Source organism: Pseudorca crassidens, chromosome 17 (assembly GCF_039906515.1).
Source record: "Pseudorca crassidens isolate mPseCra1 chromosome 17, mPseCra1.hap1, whole genome shotgun sequence".
Lineage (NCBI taxonomy): Eukaryota > Metazoa > Chordata > Mammalia > Artiodactyla > Delphinidae > Pseudorca > Pseudorca crassidens.
The window spans coordinates 19,005,714-19,029,857 of record NC_090312.1 but is presented as its reverse complement, the minus strand read 5'-3'; the positions used below and the strand labels follow the sequence as shown (position 1 = coordinate 19,029,857).

The following is a 24,144-nucleotide window of genomic DNA, read 5'->3' as shown; positions in this document are numbered from 1 at the left end:
ACTAGCCATGTCCAGTTTTTAACAGGATGAAAATGATCCCATTCAAAATAGATAAAATCATAAATATCAGAAGTATTCTTGTAAGAAATGTAGCATGGGAAAATTTACAAATAATATGTATTAGGGGACATAAAAGCAATGTTGATTACTTAGGGGAAACATGCCTTGTTTCTCTATGGGAAGATCCTGTGTTATAAAGGTGTTAATTCTCCTGACATCAATGCAAACATTTAATACAGTTCTTGTCAATTTTGAACCTTTTGATGAAATAATTCTATAATTTATCTGGTAAGAAGTCTCCTCTCGTTTAAAGAATGAGATAAATTGTATCATATTACTAGAAAATTTTATTATAAAGCTATTGTAATTACAGTGTGGGGCTGGACCTAAGTAGAAATTCCAAGGAAAAAGCAAGAATACATGATAATTTGATCTGATAGAAAAAGAATTTCAAATCAGAGGGCAAAAGAAAAATGTTCCGTAGATAGTAGTGAGAATGTTGATTAAGTATTCAAATAAAAATAAATCTGTTTGAAATGATTCTTTGTTCACGCCGAATATCAAAATAAATCGCAGATGTATTAAGAATTAAAAGTGGGAAAACTGTGAAAGTAAAGAACTAGCATAAAATGTAGGGGAAAATCTGTTCTAGCAGAGGAAGAAATCAAAAAAGAGTGATAGATTTGTCCTAATTTTTAAAACAGTAATGTCAGTTATCAACAGAAACAAGATTAAAAGTGTGGATTAAACTGAGGAAAATATTTTTTGACGTAAATGAGAAGGTAAATTTTCTTCGTAATGCTTACAAATCAATAAGAAAATGAGATAAAGGCCCCTATGGAAGAGTTTGCAACATCTTAAACCATTTGTTTTTGAAACAGGAAATAAATATGGCCAATACACGTGAAGAGTTGTTTTCTTCACCAGTCAGCTTTTTAAATTTACATTAAGAATGTAAATTGAAACAACAGTGAGAATCCTTTTCACCCATAAAATCATGGTGGAGGTAAAGGGACATGAATAAGCCAGCTTGGAATATAAATTGTTACAACCTGTCTGGGGGGCTGCTTGGTAATCTACCAAAAGCCATGCAGTTGTTTATAATATCAGATAGATTAACTTCACTTAATGATAAAATTAGCGTTTACATGGAAAGTTATTAGGCAAGGGTATTTTTCACAGTGTTATTTAAAATAAGAAACATTGGAAATAATGTCTAACTGTAGGAGGTTGGTTAAATAAATTGTAGTGCATCCATAAAATAAAATACTGTGCAGCCACCAGAATGGTTAAAATAAAAGACCGATGAGTGTTGACAAGCGTATGGAACAATCAGAATCCTGGAACATTTTTGGTGGAAGTATAACGTGATTTATCTACTTCAGAAAAGGATCTGGCAGGTTCTTATAAAACTGAACATACTCAGACTCCCTGGCTCAGCATTTCTAATAGTCATTTTCCTAAGAGAAATGAAAACCTAACACCACGAAAAGACTGGTAAAAGAACCCACAGAGCAGTTTTATTCATAATACCCACAACCTGGAAATAGCCTTAGGTGTACATCAATGGGAGAATAGATAAATTAACTGGTATTAAAGCAGCACTACTCAGTAATAACAAGGAACAATGTATGTATACATGCAACAACATTGAACTTCTGTCTGTCTGAGTATGAAAAAAACAGTTGAAATAAGAATTTAAGGACTTTAAAAAGTGAAAGTTGCCTGCCCTTATAAGCAAATAAACAAATTTGTGACTCCATTTTCCTTGCTGTAAATTTAATCTGGGGCCATTGAGATCAAACTAAGAAAGTTGCAGGAGGTGAGCACAGTGAGTCCAGAAACATGCTTTTTTTCAGGATTTGGGTTTATAGTGTGAGGGCCTATTCACATTACATGTAGATTAAGTTTCTACTCGAAGCAAAGTTCAAGTGAAATTTCAAAGTAAATATGACACTGCAAAGAAAGTTCTCTCTTCTTACATTGCCGTGAGCCTTTGGAATCCTTGAGCTTTTCCTCTACTCAAACATAAGAAATATTTGGAAGAAATATATAAACTGCTCAAGTACAGATCAATGTTTACTTAAGCCAAAATGAAATCTATCCACAGTTGACTTGTTTTTCACTTCTCTCTCCTATCCTGGAGTGTAAGATACCATTGATTGTAAGATGCACCATTTTCTTTAACAACAAATTGAATTCCACTGTCAAACTGAGAGTCAGTTGGCCACACCAGCCTCCTGTTGCTCTGAACTTTCTTTCATGTATTCCAAGAGATTTGGCAGTTTTTCTGGCTTTCATCGGCATTGCTTGGTGTGTGCTAGGCAGTATCTTGCCTATTTTGTAGTTATAGGACAATGATAGCTTCATCTTCTGATAGGTATTTTTCTTTCTTTGGACACATAAAGCATTTGGTTATTGTTTTGCAAGAAAATGTGGAAGTTTACTCATTCATCCAACAGTGAATATTTTTCTTCACTATTATCACATACGCACCCTGCTACTCTGTTTCTGTTCCTTTCTTATTTACAAAGTCGCTTTTTGTTTTGATGCCAAATCATAGTAAAATCACTTTGAAGACATTTTAAATGACAATTGAAGTCAATATGCACAGTGCACATAATTCAGTTGGAGGCATGACATTATGAACAGCTGTGATTAAGAGATGTTAAAACTGGAAGGAAAAAATCTGCATCTTAGAATCAAAATCTTAGAGTAGAAAAAAGTATGCATGTGGAGTCAAACTATGCATTATTTTTCTCTGAAAAATTTCCTGTAAGCCAATCAGGAATTACATTTCCTCTCTCCTAGAACTTTTCCTTAACATTCATGGTTCTTAGTGGTTTTCTAGATTCTGTCAATCGCCCAGGATAGAAATAGGACTCATCAGTAATCCTTAGGGTTGGGGCTGATTTTTAATGAAATGTGTTTTATTAAACAACAGACTAGAGAAAGAATGTTAGAGAATTGAGAGACCTAGGTTCTAGTCACTCTTCTGCCACCAGTTAACAGTATAACTTAGGAGCTCATTTTTCCCACCTGTTAAATTAAACTGTTGGTTTATATCAGAGATTTTTCAGTCCTAGCTGCACTTTAGAATCACCTAGGTAGCTTTCTAAAAAAATGTCCAAGACTGATTCCAAGCCCAGACCAATTAAATCAGAAACTCTGGGCATCAGTATTTCGTAAAAACTCTTCAGATGATTCTAATGTTCAGCCGTGGGTTGACCCCTAAGTAAGATGACCCTTACACTTTACGTGAGAGATAGCATACGAAATTGGTTAAAGTCAGACTCTGAAGTCACCAACCTGGGTCTGAATCCTGGCTGAGCTACATATCATCAGCATAGCATAAGATTTGCTGTGGTAGAAAATGAAACCACTGATGATGATGATGGTGATGATAAGAGCAGCAGCATACATTTACTGACAGCTTTGCTTGCATGGTCCAGGCACTGTTTCTGAGTGCGTACGTGTACCCATTCATGATCCTCACCATAGCTCTTTGAGATAACTGCTACGAATCTCATCTTGCAGAAGAGGCAGCAGTAGCATAGATAAAATTAAGTAGTTTGGCCATGTTCACACAGTGGTAGAGCTGGATTTAAATCCAGGGAGTCTGGCTCTCTAGTCTGTACTCTTAGAAATCAAATATGTGTCACAAGAGAAAGAGAAAACCTCCGTCAGGCAATCAGGTTGGGGTAATGATACACTCCTTGAGTGTTGAACTAAAAGCTTATAGACCCAAAGTTCTGACTCTAAGGAACTTCTTAGAATTTTACAAGTAAAGAGGACAGATAACAGAAAAAGGTTTTAATGTTTAAAGTCCTGTCATTGTATATGTGAAACTGTTTCCTTGATGTAGAAGGGGAGAATGTGAAGGGTATTCCAAGGTCACACATCTCATTGGTGATTTTCTTGATGCGCTTATTTGTTGTACTTAACAACATGGGATTTCTTTGTTTTTTTAAGCCTTATCAAAGCATTTATTTATTTATTATTTTAATTTATTTTTTGGCTGCGTTAGGTCTTAGTTGTGGCACGCGGGATCTCCATTGAGGCACGCGGGATCTTCCCTTGCAGCTCAGGCTCTTTGTTGCGGCGCACGGCCTTCTCCCTAGTTGCTGCGTGCAGGCTCTAGGGTGCGTGGGCTCTGTAGTTTGCGACACGCGGGCTCTCTAGTTGAGGTGCGAGCTCAATAGTTGTGGCTCGCGGGCTTAGTTGCCCTGCAGCACGTGGGATCTTAGTTCCCTTACCAGGGATAGAACCTGCATCCCCTGCATTGTAAGGCGGATTCTTTACTACTGGACCACCAGGGAAGTTCCTAAGATGGGATTTCTTTAAGTCCAGAAGCATTCACTGAGCAAACATCTCATTGATGTTAAATCACTGAGCAAACATCTCATTGATGTTAAATCAGATTTAGCTAGAAACCAAATGCACACACAGCTGAAGTGTTTGAAGGAAAATTTGTCAATCAGTCAGTAAGGTGGAAATGAGTTTCAAAGGGAAATTTCAAAATGTTCTGAGCTGTGTTTGGTGAGCCAGTTTAGAATGCCTTTATACCCTGTTAATCTTTGTGTTGAAAATAAACTTGTTCTTTCTAACAGAAGTTAGCATTTCATGTCATTACATATCAGCCATGCTGAAGTATCAGAGGTTGGTAGAGATTTAAAAAGTATCAAAACAGCAACTGTATTATTTTGAAAATAAGCCAGAGGATTAACTTAATCTGTTGCCCAGAAACAGTCAAAGAGGAATCAGATTGTACTTCAAATTTTTTTAATCTTTTGCCATGTTGTGTAGCAGGCTGGAAAAAACTGAACTTGTGAGGGAAGTTGGCCGTTCACTCAACCTTCCAACAATTATTAGGAAGTTTAGTAAGAACTTTTTAAGCACATGTTTTGCTTTTCCCTAATTGGCAGGGAAAAGCCCATGGCTGCCTTGGAGTCTTTGATTTTAAAGATCTTTCTCTTGTTTAGATATTGCTTGGATGACCGAAAAGCATTAGAAAGAGATGGGGGATTTTCAGAACTTCAGTCTCGTCTTATTCGTTATGAAACTCAAACTACATGCACCAGAGAAAGTTTTCCAGTACCTACCGTACTGAGCCCTCTTCCGTCTCCAGCAGTTTTGTCAGAGCCCGGAAGTATCCCTGATGGAGAAGCTTTACAAAGTGAACTCCGGACTGAAGTCTCCCGAGGAAAAAGGAGATCAAAAGATCTGAACTGCCTTTATCCCCCCAAAAGGTGGTATATTAAGTACATAAAGATAGTATCTTGACAGAAAGTATTTTAGGCCGAGGGTAATTGAATTAATCTTTCAGATTTTTAAGCTGCTTTCTGTGCAGATTTTAATGTAATTCATTCATACAGGAATTGTGTTTGTATTGTGAGCAGTTGATGATTATGCTTATAAGTTATACAAGGAAATGACTTGGAAAAAACACATTGTTTCTTGCTTTATAATATACAGCCCATCAGCACGATGGGTTGTAAAGCTTTTAAGCCATGGAACACTGGCGATCTTATCCAATAGATTAAGCAGCTGAGCTGCTCTGTTGAAGGGGATGTTTAGGGATGCAGTTTTTCTGTTAGCTCTCTTCTCACTGTTTCCTACCTACACTGGCCCCTTAAACAAGGGGTTTCATGAGGTACCATTTTTGGTTGAACCTGGGCTATGGCAGTGAAAGCGAGGAGTCCTAACCACTGGACCACCAGGAAATTCCCATGAGGTACCGTTTTAAAACAACTTGTTTCATATAAAATATAGCTTTAAAGCCTACATAATAATATATGAAAAATGAGATCTTTCTAGCTAATTTATTTGCTAGCTAAATAAAATATCCAAATACCTGAACAGAAATTAGAAGCTTATGAGATAAACACTCTAATTTCTATTGAATTTATATATCTTTAGAACCTTTGTCAAATTTAGGTCTTTGGCACCTAAAACAAACCTTAAATTCTTATTATATGTAAATCTTTCAAAAAGTATCAAATATCTTAAAGTGAAACTTTCAAATCTTCTTTTAAACAGTGAAAATTATTAGAATCCTTTTTCCCTGATGGGGAATAACTAAATTATTTTCATGAGGACTTTACAAGTTCATGGTAATATTTACATGCGATAAAGCTAAAAAGCAAATCCATTGACATTTAGGATACTGTATTTTGTAATAATATTTTTTATTTCTGACTGTGACTGATAGATATGTGTTCCAGACAAGAAAGTACACTGTGGCCTCTAGGTTAACAGAATTGAAAAATATGAGACCCTATCTTGTAACAGGAAATTTAAACATTCTAGAAAGATTGAAACAAGAGCTACTTTTATAGTTTTATTTCTGTTTGTTTTAACACTGTTATTTATTTTGCTCAGGTAGTTGCATAGCTACAACAAGCATGATTATTATGGTTTCTTCATCAAAATTATCTTAATAGAAAAGTATAAGTACTTGGCAGATGAGTACTGGATCTATAAATAGCATTGCCTGGAGTGCCATCCCTGATTTCTGTGAGAAATTGTAAATTAATGGGGAGGGTGACAGTAATGTTGCTAGTTTTTCCTATTAGCTTTTAATACTAGCTGAAATCCTAGAATGTTATTCATTGCCTTCTGTGTTCTAGTCACTCATTTGAAGAACTAAGGGAGCAACTGTATAATATGATGTTGACTACTTATTTAAGGCAGTAGTAGCAAGAAATTGTGTTTGCTTTTCTTGGGTTTATATGTCAATGGTTATGGTTGTAACATTTAAGACAGAAAATGGACTTCATTGTTGATTCACTTCATCTGCATTATATTTTCCCCCCCATTAGACTTGTGAAATCTGAAAGTTCAGATTCTCTTCTTTCTCAGAGAAGTGGCATTACTAATCATCATCATCATGCAGTGACATCCAGAAAGCCACGGGCAGAGAGATCATTACCTGTGACTTGTCCATCTCTTCCAGTTCTTAGCAGTGAAACTCCCAAAGTCACTACAAATGCCAGTTCAGGTCAAAAAAGTGTGCCTGAATCAAAAACATCGAGGCCCAGTAAGGAATCAAGATCACAGAAACACACAAGGGTAAAGATTTACTTCCTGACTCTCTTAGTTCTGCACGGGAAGAAATTTCTTCATTTGATTCGTTTTAAACGTTTGTCTAAAAATTTTATGAATGAAATGAAATGGTATCTTTAATTTACTTTAAAATAATTCAGGGGAGTTCCCTGGTGGCCTAGTGGTTAGGATTCTGGGCTTTCACTGCCTTGCCCGGATTCAATCCCTGGTCCAGGAACTGAGATCCTGCAAGCTGTGTGGTATGGCCAAAAAAATGGAGGAAAAAAAAAATTCAGTGCAAGAAGGATAATGGAAAAGTGAGTGGGGGCGTATAAGTGAAACAGAAAGAGCCACAAATTGATCCTTCTTGAAACTGGTAGTAGATACATCGAGATGAGGATTTGTTACAAATATTCTCTTTACAGTGTTTGACATTTTCCATAATAAAAAATAAGTACACACCTGTATATCCCTGCTGTGTGTACCTTTTACACTCAGATTTTGACTCAGAACTCAGGATATGAATTCCTCTCTTCAGATACTCTGGTCCTTTCTTCCTGACAGATAGCCTGCGACACGTGTGATCGTGTCACTGTTTCAGATCTCCTTTCTTCTAGATGCTTTTGTCTTAATGAGCTTATCTATCTTTAGCATAGCTACATGGTTCTGTGATTCACAGAACTTAACTCTAAAGCTGAAATAATATGTTTGTACCTTTTCCAAGACATATTTGTTGTATACTATGTTCTGTTCAAGATATTGAAAGAAGTAGTTACTGAAACCCTGAAGAAACACAGGATTACTGAGGCTCACGAATGTTTCACGGCTTGCAGCCAACGTCTCTTTGAGATCTCGAAGTTCTATCTAAAGGTACAGTGTCTTCTCTACTGATGGCAAAATCGAGGTCAAGTTCTAATGTTCCTATTTGACACGAGATAATATTGACTGAGTATTTTTTACACTGATAGCTTATTGCCAATTTTTTTTTAATGGAGGTAGAAAAATTGGAGTCAAAAAGTTTATATTTGATTTATTTGATTTTAGTTCTCAGATGTAGAAAACTACACTTTAACTGGTATCCTCAGTGTTTCCCTAACAAGCCTTTGACTTAAGTTGATAATAAGCTTCCACTTACTTTATTCAACTTATTCAAGTAATTTTAGTATATAGTGAAACTACTGGAGGGAGTATCGAAGCACCCAGCTTCTAATTTTGGATCCATTATCTGCTTGTTGTAAGACATTGGACAGATCGGCCATTCAGATGACAATTTTGTAAAACTTAGATGGTGTTAGATTAGTTCCAGTTTTCAGAGTTTCTCACTTGAATCACAATTTTATATGGGTTCCTGATTAAAACTGCAGATGGACCGCATGCATTCGATTCCCTTCCCTTCTAAAATCTCTCAAGAAACACAGTATTGAAAGTACAAAAACTAAGAAAAGAGGAAAGGAGAAATGTAGAAATGTTTTCATACATTGTTGAACCAAAAAAAACACATGGAAGCGTGGTATAACAGAGTAGAAGAAGTGACAGCCTAAATGTCTGCCTGGGGACACCTGTGAGAGGCAAGCCAGTTCAACAGACACGGTCTCTGACCTGCTCAGGTCTTGGAGACACCAAGTATCATGGAAAGCAGGGGCAAGGTGCCAGGTGAAAAAAAAGAGGAGTTAAATAGAGATCTACAGAGTGAACTGGGGAGCCTTCAGTTTGCTCTGCACGCTTTTCTCCCGCAATGTTAACTACAGATAAGTATATTATACATAGTTTTATCCTCACCACCCCCTACCCCACCCCTGCGACAATGCAGGAAATAGTCTCTGGAGAAAAAAGAATTGGAGGCCACGGTAAAAAGTCCAACTGGCCCCTTATTCCCCTACCTTGTAAAGATACCAATGAACAAGCTCTGTACAGACAGAGCTTCCAGTAAGATTTTTACTATCTCATTTTAAAATATGACTGGACAGCCAAGAGTTAGCATACTTTTTAGAAAAGCTTCTAATACAGCAGATGCCAAAACATGAAGGAACAAAGGGAACTATGAAGGAGCAGAAAGCTGAAGAAAACTTCATAAAAAACTATATTGTCTCAGAGAGAAGATAATTGGGTGCACAAAACCGGAATGGGATGCTGTTTCCAAAAACTATAGAACATGAAAGCTCCTTAAAATTAGAAATATGATAAAATCAGTACAATAGAAAGGCTGAACAGTTGAGATTAAGAAATTTACCAGAAATTAGTATTAATGACAAAATTAAGGATAAAAACATTAAACACAGGATAAGAAAATGGGGGAATTAATCCAAAAGATCCAATATGCTAATAATAGGAGTTTCAAAAATAGAGACTAGAGGAGAGAAAACTCAAAAATATGACAGAAAGTTTTCTAGACCTGAAGGACGCACTCCTCCTGCTGGAAAGGGCACACAGCTTGTCCAGCCTAGTGGATGACAGTTCTACAAGCCACATCACTGTGGAATGTCACATCTCCTGGGACAGAGAGAATATTTCCTAAAAGCTTCCCAGGAGAGAAAGTAGTTTACATACAAAGAATCAATAAGAGTGGCATTGGATTTTTCTGTGTGCCAGAAGAAGGTAGAACAGTATCTTCAAATTCTGAAGGAAAGTGATTTACCTAGTATTTTATACCTGGTCTAGAAGTCAGTCAGGTATGAAAATTCAGTACAGATACTTTCAGTCATGGAAGGTCTGAAAAATTCTGTCATTTTTTTACCCTTTTGACAAATCTGTGAGAAGATGAAATTCAATAGAACAAGGGACTGAATCAAGAAATAAAAGAAAAACTAACCTAGACTGGGGAAGATAAGTCCCAATGGGACCAGGCTGAGGGAGCAATTGGACCAAATTGGAGCAGGCTATGGGAGGAGGATCTCCAGTTTAAAAAAATACAATTAAGAAAACAGAAGCAAAAACGAAAAGCTGAAGTGAGAGATTATCCAGGATCCCTGAGTGTTTGAAGAACTTTGCTGTACATTTAATCAGTCTTTCACAGCATTGTGGGGTGGGGGTAGGATTATACACGTGGAAAACTAAGCAAACGTAGTTTAACTACAGGATAAACAAAACAGATGAAAGAGAAATTATAACCGTTATACATTACTTAGCTCAGGATTGAACTATATTTGCTTAGGTATAAAATGCAAACATTGACTATTTACTAATCAAAAATTTGTGGTGCAGCTGTTACTGAGAGGAAGAGAAGGGAGGTGGGAGGATTCAGAGACCTGAATCTGGGATAACAGCAATCACTGTCTAGAACTGTTAAATCACGAAATAAAGTATAAGCTTATTATTTAGTAACATGAAGGTATAAATAAGAGAAAGAGCTTAAAGAATTCAAAGTGACTACTTCAATGGAACATAGCTTGGAAGTGCAGCGGAGGATTACTTTTTTTTTTAAATACAATTGGGTTTTAAAATTTTTATAATATAATTTGATATAGTCATTACCTTTTTACAAGTCAGAGATTTCAGTTTTATTTCCTATGTCATTCCCTCTTTGTGGTGGAATGAAATAGCCAAAAAGAAGAGAGAGAAAAAAAGTTATTTTATCTGAAAAATAAATATGAACTGTATATTCATTTCCTGAGTAATGAAGTTAATGTGGCTACTCATAGTTGAGGATGGGGCTTAGGTTTGGTCAGTGCCATTGAGTATTTGAGATTAGAGTGGCATGGATTTATGTATATATGGATGTATTTTGGTTAGAGTACTTTGACAGGAACTAAATTATAATCTGTTACTTTGATTTTTTTGTAGTATCTCCCTCTTCATGTTGATACTTACAGAATTAGGATCATCTCAAGTTTTTAATAATGACTTGTTCTCTGTAATTTAATGTGCAGATTTAAGCTGCTGTATTTTATTATGTTTAGGATCTTAAAACTTCAAGGGGTCTATTTGAAGAAATGAAGAAAACAGCAAGCAACAATGTTGTACAGGTAAATAAATTATTCCCAAGAAACGACATTCAATTAAATTGCTATTTTATTGCAGGTTAGTACCTATGATGCTGTAATATATGCAGTAAGAATTAGTGAGTGGTCTTTTCAACTTTGTCCCTATGACCACTCTTTAAAATAGTTAATAATAGACTTATGCAAGCAGAATCTTTAGTAGTATTTAAGAGATTTCTCTGTTAACAAAAGAGCTTCTAAACTGATGTTAAGAAAGAAACAGAAAAAAAAAATCCAAAGAGCTGGAAAAATTAATCCATTTCTATTAGCTATTTTCAGTTTAGTTAATTTCTTCTTAGTGATGCTTTGAAAGTACATTTTTCAAATAAAGGTGAGAAAATAGAGTCCAGTGAGAAAACTGCTTGTCCAGTGAGAACATCTTGTCCAGCGAGAACACTACTGTATTCCGCAGCGGAAGTTCAGCAAAAAGTGTTCTTGAGCAAGAAAATAAAATGTGGGGGTTTTTTTCCATTTAAAAATTCATGATCTAACATATAATATGTATACACATATGCAAAGAAACACATACAATTTATTTTATTTTTTTAACATCTTTATTGGGGTATAATTGCTTTACAATGGTGTGTTAGTTTCTGCTTTATAACAAAGTGAATCAGTTATACATATACATGTGTTCCCATATCTCTTCCCTCTTGTGTCTCCCTCCTTCCCACCCTCCCTAACACATACAATTTAAAAACATAATTTTAAAAGAGAATATCCTTGGGATCACTCACTGTGCAACCTGGGAAATAAAATATTGTGGGGACCTTGGAAACCCCCAAAGAATCCCTTCCCCACCATATCCCACTGCATCACCTCTGGAGGTAACCGCTCTACTGATTTTTGTGTGTGTGTGATAATCATTTCCTTAGTTTTTTTTTTTAATAGAAGTATAGTTGATGTATAATATTATGTAAGTTACAGGTGTACAATATAGTGATCCACAATTTTTAAAGGTTATACTCCATTTTTAATTACTATAAAATCTTGGCTCTATTCCCTGTGTTGTACAATATACCCTTGTAGCTTATTTTATACATAATAGTTTGTACTTCTTAATCTCATACTCCTATATTGCCCCTTCCCCTTTCCCTGTCCCCACTGGTAACTGCTAGTAAAATGTATTTTCAAGATAATATATATTTTAAGATTTTGACAGGTTATTTTTTGCTTTAAATTTTCTACCATACTCTTTTGAAATTTTAACAATATCTTTTTCTATCACTTGTGTTTCCAATAGAAATGTACCATAATCATATTTTTTTCTCTCCCTAGGTGATTGAATGGGTATTAGAAAAGACAAGCAAGAAATAGCACAAAATCATTCTCTTTGGATAATTATAAATTGGACAGAGCTATTATTTACTTTTTCCTTCCATAGTTTGAAAATTACAAACGAATTTCAAACTTTATTCAAAGAATAGATGTTACATCTCTAAAGAATTTCATAAATATCCTATATTTATATAGTTTTGAGGTTGCTCAGTTAATGTATTTATAATTGTATACTTATTTTATAGTTTTACTATATTTTAATTTTTTAATATTTTTATATATGTTTACAAATTTTACTCTTGGTTATTTAATTATTCCAATAAATAGAAAAAGATATTTCTTTACTTCTTGGTAAATGTCTTTGTTGTTAGGCCTATTTAAATTAATAAGTCTTAAGTAAGACATTGCCAGTGGTTTTTCTCATGTGTTCCAATAGCATGATTTATTGGATGGCCCCTGATTTAGAAAATATTGGCAAGAAAATTCACACAGTTAGCCATGTTCCCTTACCCCTGCCCTAGAGCCACCACTGTTGAGCTATTCATTTTATTTGGGATCAAAAATGAAGAAAGAGCAAAACTTATGAAAATAAGACACAGTGAAAATGACTAAGTACAGACTCCCAGAAAAAAAATACCTTTTCCCATGGCAGAAAATCTGGAAAATGTGGAAAATGCAAAAAAGAGTGGAAAAAAATTCTAACATTGTTTCTGTCTATAGGTAACCACTGTTAATATTTTTAAACATTATGTTTAAAATATTTTCAGAATTGGTGTCATATGTGTGTGTATGTTTGTGTACGTGTGTTTATATGTGTGATGTGTGTGTATATTATATTAATTTATAGCCTGCTTTTCACTTAATGTGATATAACTTAATGATCTATGATATAAAATGATTTTTATATCATATATCATCATTTTAATAACTGCATGATACAAATGAACCACAATTTGTTAAATCAGTCCCTCATTGTTGGACATATGAGTTCAATTTTTCCTTACTAAAAATAAAACTTTAATGAATATTCCTGGTACATCACTGATTATTCCTTAGTATAAGTTTTTCGGAGTGGAATTTGTGATTTTTGGTAAATTTTTCCAAATTGCCTTTCTGAGAGATCAGTGTGTACACCCACCAGCAGAGTCCCCGTTTCCTTTTCTGATGGCTGAAAATAGTGAGGGTGAACATTTTTAAAAATATTTTGGCCGCTTTTTCAGTAAATTTAATTGGTCAAAGAAATTAATTTCTAAATTTCTAGATGCCTTCCTGGAATTCCAAAGCTGATCTCCACATTATCCACGTCAGGGCCTAGACTCCCACAGGGTCAGAGGTTTGGGCTGCAGCCTCCCTTATTTGGGCTTCTGGAGAAGGGGAGTTACAAGCCTTCCCTATACCTGCACGCTTTCCATACTCGGATACTACTTTAACTTAACTTCCATGCAGTGCTCCTACTTCATACCTTTTGTGAACTTCCCATAAAAAATATTTCAAAGTAAAAAGTGACAAGATATTTCAGATAAATTTGAAAGCAGGTACAAAGGAGAGATCTAAAAGGCCCAAAGACTTCAGGTCAATTTTTGGAATAGACTAAAAGTCATGGAAGAAAAGGCAGGCTGAACTGAGGTTCAGCTGTACATACTTTGGGCTGTGTTCCAGGAGAGGAACCCTGCTGACCAGTTGTTCTGTCTATATATACGATAAGTATGAGCGGGACCTCATGTGGGAGGGAGAATATAGGCTGAGCTTAGATATCAGATGTTCTGAGGAGTTATTTCCCAGTGCTGGGAATAATGTCTAAAGCTCCCGCTCTTTATAAGGACTCTTTTTTGGAGAAAGAGGGAGCCACAGGGCTGGACTAGCTCAGTTCCGTTATCTAGTGATGGTACATTTGGCAAAATTGTTGCCTACATAACCTGGAAAAGAGAATTTGTACCAAATGAACTCATGGATCTAGTTAAGGTTATTTCCAGACAGAATGCTAGAAGTGTCAATGAGCCATTTGTTTGTTTATTTGGCTGAATACAATAAGGTGCAGGACAAGATAGATGAACAAGAGGAGGGACTGTTCAGTTTTCTAGCAGCACTTGGAGGAGATACAGAGGGCTTAGAACATTCTGGATTGGAAAATAAAATGTTTTCCCGCTTCTAGTATCTCTAATGGCAAAATATTCTCCAAGTAAGTAATAGCCTCAAGAAAAAGATCAAACCAAAGGTCTAGCGATATAATTCTTTATTAAGACCTTAGAAATATTTAAAGTAAACTCTCGTAGCAAGACAAAAGGGCTTTTAAGAATCTTCAGGGTGTTGCCCCGTGGCACTCTGACACCCAAAGTAAAGAGGACCTGTCCTGAAAAGAATTGTGGGTGTGGTTTTCATCTAATAGACTAGACTATAACTTGATACATAGAGAGCCCACACATTTTATTTTTATTGGAGATGTAATTCACATATTATGAAATTCACCCTTTAGGGTGTATAATGTAACAGGTTTTAGTATATCCACAAAGTTGTGTAATCATCACCACTGTCTAATTGCATAACATTTTCCTCACCCCAGTAGAAATTCCGTATCTACTAGCAGTCATTTTCTGTTCACCACTGGCAACCACTAATCTGCTTTCGGTTCTCTGGATTTGCCTATTCTGGACATTTGATGTACGTGGACTAATATGATTTATGGTCTTTTGTGTCTGGTTTCTTTTACTTAGCATGAGGTTTTCACGGTTCATCCATGTTGTAGCATGTATCAGCATTTCACTGTATGGATCTGCCACATTTTGTTTATCCGTTCATCAGCTGATGGCCATTAGGGCTGATTCCACTTTTTGGCTATCATGAATAATGCTCCCATGGAGGTTTATATACAAGTTTTGGCATAGACATATATTTCCATTTATCTTGGGTATATGCCTAGGAGTGGAATTGTTGGACTATATATTCAACAGTAACTGTTTAATTTTTTGAGAAAAGGCAGACTGTTTTCCAAAGCAGCTGCACCACTTGACATTTCCACCAGCAGTTCCAATTTCTCCACATCCTTGCTAATACTTGTTATTATTTTTCTTTTGACAAATGATAGGAAATATGAGGTAATATCTCATAGTGGTTTTGATTTGCATTTCTCTGATAAATAATGTTGTTGAGCATCTTTTCACATGCTTATTGGCCATTTGCATATTTTCTTTCCGCAAATGTCCACCAAATCCTTTTTTAAGGACTTTTAGGTGGGATTATTTCTCTTTTTATTGTTGAGTTATAAGAATTCTTTATATTTTCTGGATTCTAGTCCCTTATCTATGATTTACAAATATTTTCTTCAATTCTGTCCTTCCACTTTACGGTTTTATCTCTTACATTTACGTCTATGATCCACTTTGAGTTAATTTTTGTGTATGGTGTGAAGAAGGGATCCACCATCATTCTTTGACATACGGGTATCCAGTTTTACCAGCATAATCTGTTGAAAAGACAGCTCTTTCTCCATTGAATTTTCTTAGCAACAGAAAGTCCATAACATTTTAAGGAATTTGTATCAAAATGAAAAGAGACTTCTGAGCCACCAAATTTCAGTGGGCATGAAGCAGGGTGAGAAAAGTGTTCAGTTGCAAATATGGACTATTTTTTTTATGGAAAAGAAAGACTTTTCAGAAAGTCAAAGCCAAGAGGCCAAAGGGCAGAGCCAATAGTAATGGATTAGAGTACCACTCCCAGGTAGCAGAAATGAACCCTGGGTCACATCCCCTGCCCCGGCAAGGGATAAGTGGTGACATGTGCCCAGCTGGATTTCAGAATTACTATGAACTAGTGATTAGTCCCTTAACAAAGGAAGTGTCTGCTGCAGTTACCCTGTCCCTGCCTCACCATTGTATGTTGGACGTACAGATGGCAGTTAACTTAGGTTTCTTAGGTCACAATATTCTGGATTTTTAAAAGCCACACCCTGAGTCTCATCCCTATCTGGACTGATGAAAATCATGAAATATTGGACTTTATCCCATATTGGGAGGAAATGAGCATATTTTGTATGTAAGAGAAATGAAAATAATTGTGGCCAGAGAGTGGAATGCAGTAGGTTTAACATGGCCACAAAGCTTTGAGCTCCTCCCATCAAGAGATGGAGTCTATCTCCCTCGTCCTTGCATCTGGGCTGGCAGTGTGACTTGCTTTGACTGGTAGAATATGGTGTAAATGACATGGTGTGAGCTAGAACCTAGGCTTTGACCATCTTGCAGCTTCCGGTTTGCTCTTGTAGAACCTTGCCTGAATGTAAGGTAGGCACATAAGGGAACTGGTCTAGCCTACTAGATGTTGAGAGGCCATACAGAAGAGAACTGAGGTGACCCAGTAGACAGCCAGACCGGCTGCAAGACAGTGAGTGAGGCATCTCGGACCTCAGTCCAACAGAATGCTCCAGCTACATACAGCCATATTCTGTGAGTGAACCCAGGCAACCCACAGAATAATGAGATAATATGGCACTGTGTTCTAAGGCACTAGGTTGTGAAGTGGTTTGTTTTGTGTAAACATTATATTCTGTTCATGTTGAAGAATTCATTGAGAGGCCAGGTGCAAGAAGGAAAGTTGCAAAAACTTCACTGATTAAGGTCTTAGTTCGAAGGCCTGACTTGAAGAAGAAAGAAGTCGCTTCTTTCTGGACTGGGTTTGCCTTTCTTGTGAGACCCAGAAAACTTGGAGAGGAAGCATTTCCTTCACCCCTTGTGCAGGTGAAAATTACAAAGCAGAGACACTGCAATTAATGAGGGGTTGTGAAGGTCTTTCCTGGACTTTCCTTTGAGTTCTTGGGAAGAAATAGACTATATTCATCCAAAGAAAGTTGAAAGTTGCTGAAAATATAACTGGCTTTATTTCTTGAAAAGAATAAAGTTTTTTTTTCAACATTCCCAGGCGCTGCTCCAAGCTAAGGCAGAATCACAGCCATCAGGCCAAGTGTGAGAGCAGGATGGGCTCTGCCCGAGGCTAGAGTCAGGGTGAGAGGCCTTGCCCACGTGCTGCCTGTGCCTTGGGGGATAGGCTGCGTGTGCATCAGCTCCCACTTCTCTTGTGCGCACTGGTCATCCTTAGTTTTCACCGTCCTCCGCCTCTGCCCTACTCTTTGCTGTGACAATGTCTGAGCAATGTTCTCAGTGTCGAGTCTTATACTCTTGCAATAAACTGCTTTTTTTATGTCGAAGGAAAAAAAACAATGGAGGATAAAAGGCCAAAATACAGGTTCCTACTGCTTTTCTGTTATCAGACAAATGTGTTTCCATCCCTTACTTGGACATGGTTTAGTTATTTTAATGAGGTATTAGACTTGCTTCCCCTAGTGAAATCCAATTTAGTGTAATTTAGAGGACTGGGTGACATGATAATCAATTTCCAGTCCTATATTCAAATAGTTCTGTTATGTAAGATTTTATAAACAAGTTAAAAATATTATTCACTACTATCAGAACATTACTTACCCATAAACAGAAAACCTTATTTATTTATTTATTTTAAACATCTTTATTGGAGTATAATTGCTTTACAATGGTGTGTTAGTTTCTGCTTTACAACAAAATGAATCAGTTATATATATACATATGTTCCCATATCTCTTCCCTCCTGCGTCTCCCTCCCTCCCACCCTCCCTGTCCCATCCCTCCAGGCGATCACAAAGCACGGAGCTGATTTCCCTGTGCTATGCGGCTGCTTCCCACTAGCTATCTATTTTATGTTTGGTAGTGTATATATGTCCATGCCACTCTCTCACTTTCTCCCAGCTTACTCTTCCCCCTCCCGATATCCTCAACTCCATTCTCTAGTAGGTCTGTGTCTTTATTCCCGTCTTACCCCTAGGTTCTTCATGACATTTTTTTTTCTTAAATTCCATATATATGTGTTAGCATACGGTATTTGTCTTTCTCTTTCTGACTTACTTCACTCTGTATGACAGACTCTAGGTCTATTACCTCATTACAAATAGCTCAATTTCCTTTCTTTTTATGGCTGAGTAATATTCCATTGTATATATGTGCCACATCTTCTTTATCCATTCATCTGATGGACATTTAGGTTGTTTCCAGCTCCGGGCTATTGTAGATAGAGCTGCAATGAACATTTTGGTACATGACTCTTTTTGAATTATGGTTTTCTCAGGGTATGTGCCCAGTAGTGGGATTGCTGGGTCATATGGTAGTTCTATTTGTAGTTTTTTAAGGAACCTCCATACTGTTCTCCATAGTGGCTGTATCAATTTACATTCCCACCAACAGTGCAAGAGGGTTCCCTTTTCTCCCCACCCTCTCCAGCATTTATTGTTTCTAGATTTTTTGATGATGGCCATTCTGACTGGTGTGAGATGATATCTCATTGTAGTTTTGATTTGCATTTCTCTAATGATTAGTAATGTTGAGCATTCTTTCATGTGTTTGTTGGCAGTCTGTATATCTTCTTTGGAGAAATGTCTATTTAGGTCTTCTGCCCATTTTTGGATTGGGTTTTTTGTTTTTTTGTTATTAAGCTGCATGAGCTGCTTATAAATTTTGGAGATTAATCCTTTGTCAGTTGCTTCATTGGCAAATATTTTCTCCCATTCTGAGGGCTGTCTTTTCGTCTTGTTTATGGTTTCCTTTGCTGTGCAAAAGCTTTGAAGTTTCATTAGGTCCCATTTGTTTATTTTTGTTTTTATTTCCATTTCTCTAGGAGGTGGGTCAAAAAGGATCTTGCTGTGATTTATGTCATAGAGTGTCCTGCCTATGTTTTCCTCTAAGAGTTTGATAGTTTCTGGCCTTACATTTAGGACTTTAGTCCATTTTGAGCTTATTTTTGTGTATGGTGTTAGGGAATGATCTAATCTCGTACTTTTATATGTACCTGTCCAGTTTTCCCAGCACCACTTGTTGAAGAGGCTGTCCTTTTTCCACTGTACATTCCTGCCTCCTTTATCAAAGATAAGCTGACCATATTTGCATGGGTTTATCTCTGGGCTTTCTATCCTCTTCCCTTGATCTATATTTCTGTTGTTGTGCCAGTACCATACTGTCTTGATTACTGTAACTTTGTAGTATAGTCTGAAGTCAGGGAACCTGATTCCTACAGCTCCGTTTTTCATTCTCAGGATTGCTTTGGCTATTCGGGGTCTTTTGTGTTTCCATACAAATTGTGAAATTTTTTGTTCTAGTTCTGTGAAAAATGCCAGTGGTAGTTTGACAGGGATTGCATTGAATCTGTAGACTGCTTTGCGTAGTATAGTCATTTTCACAATGTTGATTCTTCCAATCCAAGAACATGGTATATCTCTCCATCTATTTGTATCATCTTTAATTTCTTTCATCAGTGTCTTATAATTTTCTGCATACGGGTCTTTTGTCTCCTTAGGTAGGTTTATTCCTAGATATTTTATTCTTTTTGTTGTAATGGTAAATGGGAGTGTTTTCTTGATTTCAACTCAGATTTTTCATCCTTAGTGTATAGGAATGCCAGAGATTTCTGTGCATTAATTTTGTATCCTGCTACTTTACCAAATTCATTGATTAGCTCTAGTAGTTTTCTGGTAGCATCTTTAGGATTCTCTATGTGTAGTATCATGTCATCTGCAAAGAGTGACAGCTTTACTTCTTCTTTTCCAATTTGGATTCCTTTTATTTCCTTTTCTTCTCTGATTGCTGTGGCTAAAGCTTCCAAAACTATGTTGAATAAGAGTGGTGAGAGTGGGCACCCTTGTCTTGTTCCTGATCTTAGTGGAAATGCTTCCAGTTTTTCACCATTGAGGACAATGTTGGCTGTGGGTTTGTCATATATGGCCTTTATTATGTTGAGGAAAGTTCCCTCTATGCCTACTTTTGCAGGGTTTTTATCATAAATGGGTGTTGAATTTTGTCGAACGCTTTGTCTGCATCTATTGAGATGATCATATGGTTTTTCTGCTTCAATTTGTTAATATGGTGTATCACGTTGATTGATTTGCGTATATTGAAGAATCCTTGCATTCCTGGAATAAACCCCACTTGATCATGGTGTATGATCCGTTTAATGTGCTGTTGGATTCTGTTTGCTAGTATTTTGTTGAGGATTTTTGCAGGTATGTTCATCAGTGATATTGGCCTGTAGTTTTCTTTTTTTGTGACATCCTTGTCTGGTTTTGGTATCAGGGTGACGGTGGCCTCGTAGGATGAGTTTGGGAGTGTTCCTCCCTCTGCTATATTTTGGAAGAGTTTGAGAAGGATAGGTGTTAGCTCTTCTCTAAATGTTTGATAGAATTCGCCTGTGAAGCCATCTGGTCCTGGGCTTTTGTTTGTTGGAAGATTTTTAATCACAGTTTCAATTTCAGTGCTTGTGATTGGTCTGTTCATATTTTCTATTTCTTCCTGGTTCAGTCTCAGAAGGCTGTGCATTTCTAAGAATTTGTCCATTTCTTCCAGGTTTTCCATTTTATTGGCATAGAGTTGCTTGTAGTAACCTCTCATGATCTTTTGTATTTCTGCAGTGTCAGTTGTTACTTCTCCTTTTTCATTTCTAATTCTATTGATTTGAGTCTTCTCCCTTTTTTTCTTGATGAGTCTGGCTAATGGTTTATCAATTTTGTTTATATTCTCAAAGAACCAGCTTTTAGTTTTACTGATCTTTGCTATCATTTCCTTCATTTCTTTTTCATTTATTTCTGATCTGATTTTTATGATTTCTTTCCATCTGCTAAGTTCGGTTTTTTTTTTTTTTCTTCTTTCTCTAATTGCTTTAGGTGCAAGGTTAGGTTGTTTATTCGAGATGTTTCCTGTTTCTTAAGGTAAGATTGTATTGCTATAAACTTCCCTCTTAGAATTGCTTTTGCTGCATCCCGTAGATTTTGGGTCATCATGTCTCCATTGTCATTTGTTTCTAGGTATTTTTTGATTTCCTCTTTGATTTCTTCAGTGATCACTTCGTTATTAAGTAGTGTATTGTTTAGCCTCCATGTGTTTGTATTTTTTACAGATCTTTTCCTGTAATTGATATCTAGTCTCATAGTTGTGGTCGGAAAAGATACTTGATAGAATTTCAATTTTCTTAAATTTACCAAAGCTTGATTTGTGACCCAAGATATCTATCCTGGAGAATGTTCCATGAGCACTAGAGAAAAATGTGTATTCTGTTGTTTTGGATGGAATGTCCTATAAATATCAATTAAGTCCATCTTGTTTAATGTATCATTTAAAGCTTGTGTTTCCTTATTTATTTGCATTTTGGATGATCTGTCCATTGGTGAAAGTGGGGTGTTAAAGTCCCCTACTATTATTGTGTTACTGTCGATTTCCCCTTTTATGGCTGTTAGCATTTGCCTTATGTATTGAGGTGCTCCTATATTGGGTGCATAAATATTTACAATTGTTATATCTTCTTCTTGGATTGAACCCTTGATCATTATGTAGTGTCCTTCTTTGTCTCCTCTAATAGTCTTTATGTTAAAGTCTATTTTGTCTGATATGAGAATTGCTACTCCAGCTTTCTTTTGGTTTCCGTTTGCATGAAATATCTTTTTCCATCCCCTTACTTTCAGTCTGTATGTGTCTCTAGGTCTGACGTGGGTCTCTTGTAGACAGCAAATATATGGGTCTTGTGTTTGTATCCATTCAGCCAATCTGTGTCTTTTGGTGGGAGCATTTAGTCCATTTACATTTAAGGTAATTATCGATATGTATGTTCCTATTCCCATTTTCTTAATTGTTTTGGGTTCGTTATTGTAGGTCTTTTCCTTCTCTTGTGTTTCTTGCCTTTAGCAGTTGTTGTAGAGCTGGTTTGGTGGTGCTGAACTCTCTCAGCTTTTGCTTGTCTGTAAAGGTTTTAATTTCTCCATCAAATCTGAATGAGATCCTTGCTGGGTAGAGTAATCTTGGTTGCAGGTTTTTCTCCTTCATCACTTTAAATATGTCCTGCCACTCCCTTCTGGCTTGCAGAGTTTCTGCTGAAAGATCAGCTTTTAACCTTATGGGGATTCCCTTGTGTGTCATTTGTTGTTTTTCCCTTGCTGCTTTTAATATGTTTTCTTTGTATTTAATTTTTGACAGTTTGATTAATATGTGTCTTGGCGTATTTCTCCTTGGATTTATCCTGTATGGGACTGTCTTTGCTTCCTGGACTTGAATAACTATTTCCTTTCCCATATTAGGGAAGTTTTCAACTATAATCTCTTCAAATATTTTCTCAGGTCCTTTCATTTTCTCTTCTTCTGGAACCCCTATAATTTGACTGTTGGTGCATTTAATGTTGTCCCAGAGGTCTCTGAGATTGTCCCCAGTTCTTTTCATTCTTTTTTCTTTATTCTGCTCTGCAGTAGTTATTTCCACTATTTTATCTTCCTGGTCACTTATCTGTTCTTCTGCCTCAGTTATTCTGCTGTTGATCCCTTCTAGATAATTTTTAATTTCATATATTGTGTTGTTCCTTGTTGTTTGTTTCATCTTTAGTTCTTCTAGGTCCTTGTTAAATGTTTCTTGCATTTTGTCTATTCTATTTCCAAGATTTTGGATCATCTTTACTATCATTATTCTGAATTCTTTTTCAGGTAGACTGCCTATTTCCTCTTCATTTGTTAGGTCTGGTGGGTTTTTATCTTGCTCCTTCATCTGCTGTGTGTTTTTCTGTCTTCTCATTTTGCTTATCTTACTGTGTTTGGGGTCTCCTTTTCGCAGGCTGAAGGTTCGTAGTTCCTGTTGTTTTTGGTGTCTGTCCCCAGTGGCTAAGGTTGGTTCAGTGGGTTGTGTAGGCTTCCTGGTGGAGGGGACTAGTGCCTGTGTTCTGGTGGATGAGGCTGGATCTTGTCTTTCTGGTGGGCAGGTCCACGTCTGGTGGTGTGTTTTGGGGTGTCTGTGGACTTATTATGATTTTAGGCAGCCTCTCTGCTAATGGGTGGGGTTGTGTTCCTGTCTTGCTAGTTGTTTGGCATAGGATGTTCAGCACTGTAGCTTGCTGGTCGTTGAGTGAAGCTGGGTGCTGGTGTTGAGATGGAGATCTCTGGGAGATTTTCGCCGTTTGATATTATGTGCAGCTGGGAGGTCTCTTGTGAACCAGTGTCCTGAAGTTGGCTCTCTCACCTCAGAGGCACAGCACTGACTCCTGGCTGCAGCACCAAGAGCCTTTCATCCACTCGGCTCAGAATAAAAGGGAGAAAAAGTAGAAAGAAAGAATTAGTAGAAGAAAGAAAGAAAGAAAGGAGGGAGGGAGGACAGGAGGAGGGAAGGAAGGAAAAAAAGAAGATAAAGTAGGGCTTTCCTGGTGGCGCAGTGGTTGAGAGTCAGCCTGCCGATTCAGGGAACACGGGTTCGTGCCCCGGTCTGGGAAGATCCCACATGCCGCGGAGCGGCTGGGCCCGTGAGCCATGGCCGCTGAGCCTGCGCGTCCGGAGCCTGTGCTCTGCAACGGGAGAGGCCACAACAGTGAGAGGCCCGCGTAATGCAAAAAAAAAAAAAAAAAGATAAAGTAAAATAAAATAAAGTAAGATAAAATATAAAAGTTATTAAAATAAAAAAATAATTATTAAGAGAAAATAAAAACAAAAGCAAAAAAAACCGGACGGATAGAGCCTTAGGACAAATGGTGGAAGCAAAGCTATACAGACAAAATCTCACACAGAAGCATACACATACACACTCACAAAAAGAGGAAAGGGGAAAAAATCGTAAATCTTGCTCTCATAGTCCACCTCCTTAATTCGGGATGATTCGTTGTCTATTCAGGTATTCCACAGGTGCAGGTACATCAAGTTGATTGTGGAGCTTTAATCCGCTGCTCCTGAGGCTGCTGGGAGGGATTTCCCTTTCTCTTCTTTGTTCTCACAGCTCCCAGGGGCTCAGCTTTGGATTTGGCCCCGCCTCTGCGTGTAGGT

General features: G+C 36.9%; 1 protein-coding gene across 2 annotated transcripts in view; it reads left to right on the top strand.

Moving 5' to 3' along the window:
* Positions 1-13,266, top strand: part of MTBP (MDM2 binding protein) — a 76,511-nt gene extending 63,245 nt beyond the window's left edge. For both annotated transcript variants that reach the window (XM_067711384.1, XM_067711383.1), the window contains exons 18-22: positions 4,983-5,249; positions 6,822-7,071; positions 7,801-7,914; positions 10,941-11,006; positions 12,300-13,266. In XM_067711384.1, the coding sequence (XP_067567485.1) occupies positions 4,983-5,249; positions 6,822-7,071; positions 7,801-7,914; positions 10,941-11,006; positions 12,300-12,338 (736 nt within the window). In that variant the 3' untranslated portion in view covers positions 12,339-13,266. The remainder of the gene's footprint in view (positions 1-4,982; positions 5,250-6,821; positions 7,072-7,800; positions 7,915-10,940; positions 11,007-12,299) is intronic.
* The last annotated feature ends 10,878 nt before the right edge of the window (positions 13,267-24,144 follow it).